Raw genomic sequence first — 9,842 nt, forward strand, 5'->3', positions numbered from 1 at the left:
TCTCCACCTGGAGGCTTAGTATCTCTCGATGATGTGGCCATGACCACCCAGGGTCTGAGGATGTAGGGAGGAAGGACTTGCTGGGAATCTGATCTCCTCTTTTCTCCCCTTCTCCAGCTGCTGGCTGTCCCTAGAGGGAGGCCTGCTGTACGCCTTCGTGGGTCCAGCGGCAGTCATTGTCCTGGTATGTGTGTGCCCCTTTCAGCATCCAGGGAGGGATGTGGCCCCAGAGGGTCATCGTCTCCTTTTGCCTTCTCCCTGACCTCCAGCTCCCACCTGGGGGTGTCCTTGCCCTGAGGGCACCTGGTGATCCTGTCTTTCCCACTCGGCTCAACCGGGCCCCCAGGTGAACATGCTCATCGGAATAATCGTCTTCAACAAGCTCATGGCTCGAGATGGCGTCTCAGACAAATCTAAGAAGCAGAGGGCCGGGTAAGGGGAGGGTCTCTGCAACTCAGTCTTCCTGGGCAGTGTGCAGGGAGGGGGGGCCGAGGATACCTCGGAGACTCAGGGCTTGCTGATGCCGACCCAGGCTTCCCAACCTTGGGACATCAAGGGTGCAGGCAAGGTGGGCGCCCGGAGTGCTCAGCTGCAGACCCTCGCCCACCCTAACCCAGCTCTCTCTCTCTCGTCTGCCCTCCCCTCCTACCCTTCTCGGGGCTCATTCTGCCCCATCTCCCGGCTTCCCATGTGTTTCCCCCTTCTCCCGTGTCTGTGCCGCCCCCCGAGGTCGGAGCGGTGCCCCTGGGCCAGCCTGCTCCTCCCCTGCTCAGCGTGTGGAGCGGTCCCCAGCCCCCTGCTCAGCTCAGCCTCGGCCAGGAATGCCATGTTAGTTGTGCCCCCTGGGGGGCGGTGGGGGCGGGCAGGGGCTAAGGAACGGGAGGGCAGTGCCCATGGTGGGGGTTGGGAGGGATATCAGCCCAGTGCCTTGGAGAGTTTGCCCTGCCCCTGCCCCCCTAACTGCTATATGCTCCCTGGAGCTCAGGGATGAGGTGTCTGAGGACAATGGGGCTTCCTCCGTAGGGTGCTGTGGTGCCCTGCTCACCCTGCCCTCTGGTCCCCGCCCCTGCTCTGGCTTAATTTTCTAAACAGGCACAGCTGCAGACCCCTCCTCTGACCACCAACCTCAAGGCCCTGAGTATCGTAGGCCCTTAGAAGTTTTGAGCTATTAAAACCTTCCAATTAGAATGGAAGAATCTTAGACTTAGACAATCAGACTCGTAAGACTGTTAGAATGACTGAAACATACATATCTGTCATAGAATCTGACTTGAATTTCAGAGGCCTTGGCCTTCACAATCAAGGCAGAATCCTGGAAGGAGACAATTATTTCACTGAGGCACCCCACCTAGCAGCTAAGGAGCTCAGAACCTCAGCCATGCAAGAGTACAAAGGCCTTGGGCCCAACCCTCCTACCAGGGTTGGAAGTCCACCTGAGTCACGCCAACCAGTGAGGGCACAGCTTTGTCACATTCCCCAGGGGGCCTGTGGAGGCGTCTGGTGCCATCACTGTGGAGCTCCATGGTGCTCAAGGAGCTGAGAGCTTCCTCTGCTTCAGGCTACCACAGCTCTATGCCTAGTCTGCTGAACCAGCAGATCACAGGGTGGGCCTTAGAGTCTGCTGCCAAGCTGGATTTTTGTCCCAGTTCTCCTCTCCCGGTCCAGCTGGGCACACTCCAGTCTCCTCATCTGTCAATTGGGATACTAGTCCCCGGGCCTGTTTGTTGGAGTTGTTTTGATCACAATTTGAAATAATCTATGTAAAGTGTTCAGTGGAGGGCCTGGCAGAGAGTCGCTGGTTAATCAATGACAGCTCTTATTACTGTGATTAGAGCATTTCTGGTTCTTGGCTCCGCCTCCAGGGCTTGACAGACACTGTGCCTCCTCCACCCCAACCTTGCCTGGCTCAACAGCCCTGAACCTCTCTTCACAGGACAGGCCTTGGCCCCCTGCCCGCCCATCTTTCTGCCTCAGCCTCTGGCTGTCTCTGCAGAATGGTGCCACCCTGCCCTGTCTGGAGCTGTGCCTGACTCTCCACTGGGGGTGCTGCGGGTGGGGTACAGTGGGCTGGGTGTGGCTCCTTGCCTGGTAGGGCAAGGCAGCTCCTTCTATCTCCTGTTCCTCGTGGGCTATAGTAGTTGCGGGGATGGAGAACAGTCTGTTGGCCACTGCCTGTCTGCCTTTTTTCTCTGCAAGGAGGCTGGGAATACATGGGCTTGGTTCTGACCCCAGCTATGACCCTTTTGGCTTGGGCTCTGAGCAACCACCAGGAGCCAGAGGCTCCTCCATGCCTCCAGAGGCTCCTCCATGCTTCCAACTGGCTAGGCTTGGCCCCATCTTCTCTGCAAGGATTTGTGATGTGGTGTTCTCTACATCTCTGCCTGTTTAGTCCTCCTGTCTGGGGCGTCTGTCTCATACTCTTCTTACTGTGGGGTCATCTATCTTTGGTCTTCTGCTCCTTCTCTCCCCAGCCTACTGTCTTGGAATCTCTGGAGATATGGCTCTGAACTGTGTCTTTTTTCCAAAGCTTCCAAGGTGCAAGTTGGGCCTGACGTTCCCCATGTTTGCTACTGTCTGCCCTTGCTTCCCTCCTGTTTCGGCCCTCCTCATATCTGCTTCCCAGTATCACCTCTGTGCCTGCTCTGCTGAGTCCCACTGAGTCTGTGTATCCATACCTCTCATGGCCCCTGCTCTGGCCCTGTAGTTCCGTCTTTGTCCTCTGTTTCTCCTCCAGTTCCTTGGGCCCTCTCTGCTTGGAAACACTCCTGAGGTCCTGGAGTTTGGGGCCCTGCCAGTCCCCAAGCTGAGTGGAGGCCCAGGCTCCCACCGTCCAGTCCTGTAGAGTGTCATGCTGACAGACTTTCTGCTGCTGTCCCTCTCAGGGCTTCACTCTGGAGTTCCTGCGTGGTGCTGCCTCTCCTGGCGCTTACCTGGATGTCTGCTGTCCTGGCCATGACAGATCGCCGCTCCGTCCTATTCCAGGCGCTCTTTGCCGTTTTCAACTCTGCGCAAGGCTTTGTCATCACCGCTGTGCACTGCTTCTTGCGCAGAGAGGTGGCTAGGCTCTTCGTGTTTGTCTTCCCGCCCCCTGCCCTCCCACTGAGCTCTGGCTTCTCCCCACTGTGTGGAACAGGGTGACCAGGGTATTTCAGGCCCTTGATGAGAGCACTTATAGCTCTGGTAGCCCTGAAGGCCTGGGCCTCCTTCAGCTCCTTCTCCCTAACATCCCAGCCTATCCCTGTCTCTCCTCCTACCTCTAGTCTGGGCACCTGGGGTGGGAAACCCTGCCCACTATTGCGGGGTGTTATGGAGGCTTTGGGCCCAGCAGGTGTTTCCTGTCCCCAGGTACAGGACGTGGTAAAATGTCAGATGGGTGTGTGCCGCGCTGATGAGAGCGAGGACTCCCCAGACTCGTGCAAGAACGGGCAGCTGCAGATCCTGGTAAGCGAGGAGGCCTGAGCAGATCCCCTGCCCTAAGTTCCTTTCCTTCCCCATCCCATCTGAGACAGAGACTGGGTTTAAGTCTCGGTCAGCTGCTGACTGCCGGGAGGTGCTGGGCAAAGGCTTGCCCCATTCAGTTTCCTCCCTGCAGTTTGAAGTTATATTGGGTAGTCGCTCAGGTGGGAGGACTGAGGAGCTGGGGAAGGAGAACCGGAGCCTTTCCCACCCTGACACATCTCTCCTCCCTCTGCCAACTTGCTTCCTCCCTCTCGACCTGTAGTCAGACTTTGAAAAGGACGTGGATCTGGCTTGTCAGACAGGTGAGTCTGTTGGACGGATTTAAGAAGCCGTAGGCGTGGGCAAGACAGGAGCCCACATGCTGTCATAGCAGCCCTGATGGGGACCAGACTGCTAGTGTCCTGTTTTGACATTAGACAGGAACAGGTTAGATTTACATCTGGGAAGGCCAATTACCACTTGCCTCTGGGCAAAATCCCCTCTCTTGAGCCTCAGCTACCCACCTGTGAAGGCGAAAATAGCATCATCTCCTGTCGGGTGGAAGGCCCAGGGCCTACGTGAATTAGGGGACATTGAGTTTCCAGTAGGGGCCTTGGCATGTGTTAACCACTGCATTCTTCCATAAGTCCAGTGGCTTTCACTGGCATCACCTGCCATCTTTTCTCTAAGGTATATGCTTCCCTAGGGAACGGAGGGGAGCAGCGCCTTCCTCCCACAGTCTTGGGACTGTGGGGAAGAAGTTAGGACTTGTACCAGGGCCCTCATGGCAGCTCAGCCTTGGATTTCCTACTCTGCATCCCTTGGTCCCATGAGCCAATTGTCTTTCTGGTCCCTCTGGTATATGGGAGAGTACCAACCACCTCCCCAGAACTCAGTTTCCCTCACTGCTCAAGGTCAGAAGCTTAGTCCCCAGCCAAACCTGGGCAAGAAGTTCTCTTCACATGGCCTCCCTTCCTTAGGGCTTACCTCTTCCTCCCATTTCTGTTCCCCAGTTCTGTTCAAGGAGGTCAACACTTGCAACCCGTCCACCATTACCGGCACTCTGTCCCGCCTGTCTCTGGATGAGGACGAGGAGCCCAAGTCCTGTCTCGTGGGTCCTGAGGGTGGCCTCAGCTTCTCACCACTGCCTGGGAACATCCTAGTACCCATGGCAGCCTCACCAGGTCTAGGGGAGCCACCACCACCCCAGGAGACCAACCCTGTGTACATGTGTGGGGAGGGTGGCCTGCGGCAATTGGACCTTACATGGCTACGGCCAAGTGAACCAGGCTCTGAGGGGGACTACATGGTGCTGCCCCGGCGGACTTTGAGCCTGCAGCCTGGTGGTGGGGGTACAGGGGGTGAGGAGGCCCCAAGGGCCCGGCCTGAGGGGACCCCCCGGCGGGCTGCCAAGACGGTAGCCCACACTGAAGGCTACCCCAGCTTCCTGTCTGTGGAGCACTCTGGTCTAGGGCTGGGCCCTGCCTATGGGTCTCTCCAGAACCCATATGGGATGACCTTCCAACCTCCACCACCGACACCCAGCGCACGCCAAGTACCAGAGCCAGGAGAACGTAGCCGGACCATGCCCCGTACAGTCCCTGGTTCCACTATGAAGCTGGGCTCCCTTGAGGTGAGGGGCTACGAAAAGTAGGGAGGGGACTCTACCTACTAAGTACCTGAGATCATGTCTAAGTCATGGGCTGCAGTCAGGAAGGGACAGCTATCAGCCTTCCCCAGAGCAGTGCTGGCGGGCTCATACCAATGTGTATCCTTCCTTCTACTGGGGTTCACAGAGCTCAGCTTCCAGGAGACTCTGGGTTGTCTGAGTGCTTCAAATGGGTGAAGCTTCATGAGTCCATTCACTTAGAGCTCTGGTACCCACTCTGGGGTGACTGGTCAGGATGAGTCCTCCATCACTGCCACCATGGCTCAGGTGCCAAATTCGTAAGGCAGAGGCTGAGCCTGGGCCTCTGCAGCGCGTGGATCTGAGTCAGGTCTGGACTTGCTGACCAGCAGTGAGATGCTGACCACACTGCGCCGTCTCTCTGAGCCTTGGCTTCCTTGTGCGTAAGTGGGGATAGCTTGGAGCAAGGGATGATATAAGCCTTTGATTCCTGTGTGGAATAAGTACACAGCGCTAGAAAATTGGAAGATACTGTTATCACAGAAATTGGCTCAAGGTGCTGCCCTTGACCTCGGATGGGAAAATGGAAGCCCCTCTGTTTCCTCTGCCCTGCCCCCTGCAGATCATCCCTGGGGACATACAGATTAGTAGAAGCCCAAAGTAGGACTCAAGGGTATTCTAGAAATCTAATTGGAGGGATGAGGGGGATGTGGATAAGGAAAGAGGTCGGAGTCCCAGCTTCTACACAATTAGCTGTTTGTGTCTAGCCTGGAAAAGTTGCTCTCTGTCCTCTGCGCAAAGACAATGAAGTTAGCAGCTAGAGAGGTCACAAAGTTTAGCTTTGTGCCTAAAATGTTCTCTGAACATTTGGTGCCTGCTCCTGCCACAGATGGCAACAAAACAGGAAGGCGTTCCCAAAGACAGAAAAGACGACAGAGACAGAGATTGGCATCAGTGATGGGTTGGGGGGGGGCGCAGTGTGCTTAGCACCCCGGTAGGTTTTGTTCTGTGGCACCTGCCTGCGGTTGGACCACTGGGGAGGGACCAGTGCTTGGCTTCTTGTGTGGGAGGTGGTAAGAAATGGCAGATGCTTGAGGGGTCAAGGATAGTGTCTAGAATAGTATAGGCCCAATAGAGGCACAGGCGTGGGTCGGCTGAACCGTAGAGCACTATGGGTAAGGATATCGGTGCTGTTGTCTGTAGAAATAGAGATGAAGGTAGGGATGGGCAAAGCTTAGTGATGGAAAATCAGGCTGGAGGCAGAGTAGGCTGGAAGACAGGAGGAAAACCGAGAGAGTGGAGTCGGTGGGTCTTACAAAATCCACCTCGTGCTTTTAACATCACCTCTGGAGGGCCTGGGGCCAAGTGGCAAGTCCCTTTTCCTCCCCCCCCCCCCCCGTCTCAGTTTCCCCACCTAGCTGGAACAGTTGACCTTGGTCTTGTGAGTTCTCTCCATGCCAGCATTCTAAGACTGAAGTCTCCTCCAGTGGCATTGGATGTCACCGAGCTTGTTGGGGCTTTGAAGGTGACCTTGGCCAGGCAAGGGTCAGAAGAGCACAAGGAAGCAGGGAGTCAAAAGAGGCAGGGTGGGGGCACACAGGCTGGGCATGAAAAGCCTAACATTCTCTCTGCAGGGCAAGTACAGGATTCTAGGGAGATGGGTGGGGGCGGGAAGCATGGGGCAGGAGAGAATGCTAGAATCCAGGGCACAGACAATAAGCATGGTAACCCTGCCTCGTCACAGCTGACCCGTGTCTGCATCCGTGTGTGTGCTCCCAGGAGCACATCTCTTCACATACATGCACTGCAGACCTCAGCCACTGTGCTGTGACCCCAAGGGCTAGCTCATAAGATAAGGGTTCTCAACTCCAGGGTCTGGGTGAGGGGAAGGTACCATAGAGTCCTAGGGCCCAAGGTTGCCTGTGAAAAGTTCCTCTCTCATGGCCTGCTTGTTGCTCCGTAGCGAAAGAAGCTTCGGTATTCAGACTTGGACTTTGAGGTGAGTACTGATGTTGGGAGGGGGCATGTCCCAGAAGGTTGAGTCCTAAAATTATCCCACGCTCCATTGCAGAGCCCAATCTTGGGCCACCAAGCCTTTGGATTCCCCGAGATCTAACCCAATGTCTTGCTCACATACGTTACTCTGAGGCAGAAATAGAGCCAGGGTCTGAGGACAGACAGACAGAAAAAAAGAGGGAAGGGAGGGAGAGGCTAGCGCAGGAGAGCAAGGGAAGTCCTAGCCTTGCCCCAGTGGGGCCCACAGGTGAAGGGCAGAGAGCAGGGAGCACTCCTCTGACAGCCAAGTGACTCCTAGAAGGTGATGCACACCCGGAAACGGCACTCGGAACTCTACCACGAACTCAACCAGAAGTTCCACACTTTCGACCGCTACCGTAGCCAGTCCTCAGCCAAGGTGAGGGCTCTTCTGTTGCTGCCCCTGCCCACCCCACTGAGTGCATGGTTCCTGAGGGGTGGCCCTCTCACTTGGACCCTGTTGGTAGAGTGTGTCCTTGGGTAGCGTGGTACATATATTGCTCAAGTCCTTCTGGGTGAGGCTCCGAGGACCTCCTGTCTTGCTGAACTCACATGCCTGGAAAACTTCAGCTTGCCTCACCAAGGAACTGCCTGCATAAGCAGCAGTTTCAAGGTTCCATAGAGGTAGGAAGGTGCCCCAGAGAGCAGACACTAACAGGGTCTCCCGAGATTAGAAAGGAGGATGGGCAGACAGGAGACATGACCTCAGGGGAACACTGCTGCAGTAGCGGTCAATAAGGGTCTGGCAATTAATTGTGTTTGACTGTGCCTCATACCTGATCATTCAGTGACACTGGACAGTCTTGACCCTTCTGGGACATCCTCGGTTTGCTCTGTACAGTGGATGAGAGTGTGTCACAGGCTCACCCTGCTCCTTTCACAGGAGAAACCCAGCCCCCCGGGGGGACGCCCTGGCTTGTCACAGCACAGGAGGCATCAAAGCTGGAGCACCTTCAAATCTATGACACTGGGCTCACTGCCCCCCAAGCCTCGAGAACGGCTGGCCCTGCACCGGACAGCAGCCTGGGAGCCCACAGAACCGCCAGACGGTGACTTCCAGACAGAGGTGTGAGTGCCACGCCGGACTGCCCACTGCACAGAAATATATATATCTATTTTCACACTCCACTTTGGAACTACCAGGAGCCAGCGCCCCTCCCCCTCCCGAGGCTGGGCAGGAGGTGCAGAGGACTCAGCCTGGCTGGGGGCAGCCAGACTGGCAGGGCCTGGGGGCCAGGGCCCCTCCTTGTTCTCAGAGGCCCCTTAGCCACCCACGGGAGCCTCATCTTTGCCCCAGCCTGTCTGTCCCTGTCCTGGGCTGGGGAGGAGGGAGGGAAACTTTGTTGGGAATAAACTTCACTCTGTGGATTTGGCTGCTGAATTGCTTGCTGCCCCTAGGCAGAGCCCAGCCCTGAGACCCCAACTTTGTTCCTCCAGCTCCTTAGTTGTAAAATGGGTTCAGGCCAAGCCTGACTGAAGGGGATAGCTGCATGCTGACCCTCTCTTTGGCCCTGACTCCCTTAGTATAGACCCCTCCCCTGATCTGCGCTGGAATAAGAAGCTGGACGTCTGAGGTAGGACACCCTGTAACTGAGTGACTACCTTGATCATGGCTACCTTTCACCAGGGCATGGGCCCGGGCTGTTCACACTGAGTTGCTGTGAGGGGACAGGATCTCAGGTGAGTGTTAGGAACACTACACATATCTCTGGTGCTTCACAGCGTCCATGCTAGGGAATTACACATTTTGTGGTTACAGAATGAAGAGATTGAAACTGACATGCTCAGGGCCATGGTCAAAGGCAGAGCCTGGATTCACACACCCAGGCTTGTGGAGGTAGCATTTCAGCTCGGCCTTCTGGGACTTGACCTTCATCACTACAGTGGAGCTATGATGGGCTGGATTGTTGGGGGAGCTTCTGGTGTGGTATGGAGTTGAGGGTGGAGAAGCAAAGCTGGCTTGGTGCTAGAGGGCGGGGCTCTGAGGCCCTTTGCTGGATTGCATTCTCCACACGTCTGAGTTCCTGGGCACCCGTACAATGGAGCATGGGAGCAGCATGTGGAAGGTCTCGTGGTATGTGCTGTCGCTCTTCCAAGTAAGCAGGAGCTGAGCTGCTGTGGCAGCCACAGGCATCGCTTGCTAGCCTGGGCATTGAGTAACATGACCATCTCTGGACCTGCAGGGACTCTTGAGACACACAAATCCAGGCCCTTGAGGGAGCTGCTGTGGGATCGGAATGTGAGAAGGAACGGGTCACTAGGGTGGGTTGTCACAGCTGATGACAGCCTCAGACTGGCTGGATGAAGGGTGTGGGCCAGGACTTTTTTTTTTTTTTTTTTTTTTTTTGATTCTGCAGGCTTTGGCACAGGCTTCCATTGGAATCCTGCCTGAGGTGGGTCCTGGTTAGAGTAGATCATAGTCCTCCCAGGACTGTGCTCCTAGCCTATGTACACCACCCATTCCCCAGTGTTTAGTTGTACAGTGTTCACTGGGACACTGATTTATCTGAGTTCCAGACAGATATTTAAGTTCCTTGTTTTACAGATGTAGAAAGTGAGACTCAGGAGGGATGTGACTTTCTCCAACTCCCCCAGTATATGAGGGGCACAGGATTGACCCCAGGCCACCATGGGAGGTGGGAGGAGGGAGAGGAGGAGGAAGAAGACACTAATCTCTCACAGCTTGTGAGTGACTAATTGGGCCATGTTTGGAGAGGAGGCAGAACCTGGTGCCAGCCGGCAA

The 9,842-nt window shown here is 55.8% G+C and overlaps 1 protein-coding gene across 2 annotated transcripts in view; it reads left to right on the plus strand.

Annotated features, from left to right (window-relative positions):
• The window catches only part of Adgrb2 (adhesion G protein-coupled receptor B2), a 30,192-nt gene extending 21,902 nt beyond the window's left edge, over positions 1-8,290 (plus strand). The window contains exons 19-28 of one of the 2 annotated variants that reach the window (XM_028759634.1): positions 118-184; positions 347-432; positions 730-828; positions 2,883-3,054; positions 3,346-3,441; positions 3,722-3,761; positions 4,452-5,071; positions 7,029-7,064; positions 7,380-7,478; positions 7,983-8,290. In XM_028759634.1, coding sequence (XP_028615467.1) covers positions 118-184; positions 347-432; positions 730-828; positions 2,883-3,054; positions 3,346-3,441; positions 3,722-3,761; positions 4,452-5,071; positions 7,029-7,064; positions 7,380-7,478; positions 7,983-8,171 — 1,504 coding nt within the window. In that variant the 3' untranslated portion in view covers positions 8,172-8,290. The remainder of the gene's footprint in view (positions 1-117; positions 185-346; positions 433-729; positions 829-2,882; positions 3,055-3,345; positions 3,442-3,721; positions 3,762-4,451; positions 5,072-7,028; positions 7,065-7,379; positions 7,479-7,982) is intronic. The other variant, XM_028759633.1, reaches the window with a different exon arrangement.
• The last annotated feature ends 1,552 nt before the right edge of the window (positions 8,291-9,842 follow it).

Source organism: Grammomys surdaster, unplaced genomic scaffold (assembly GCF_004785775.1).
Source record: "Grammomys surdaster isolate TR1022 unplaced genomic scaffold, NIH_TR_1.0 126313, whole genome shotgun sequence".
Classification (NCBI taxonomy): Eukaryota; Metazoa; Chordata; class Mammalia; order Rodentia; family Muridae; genus Grammomys; species Grammomys surdaster.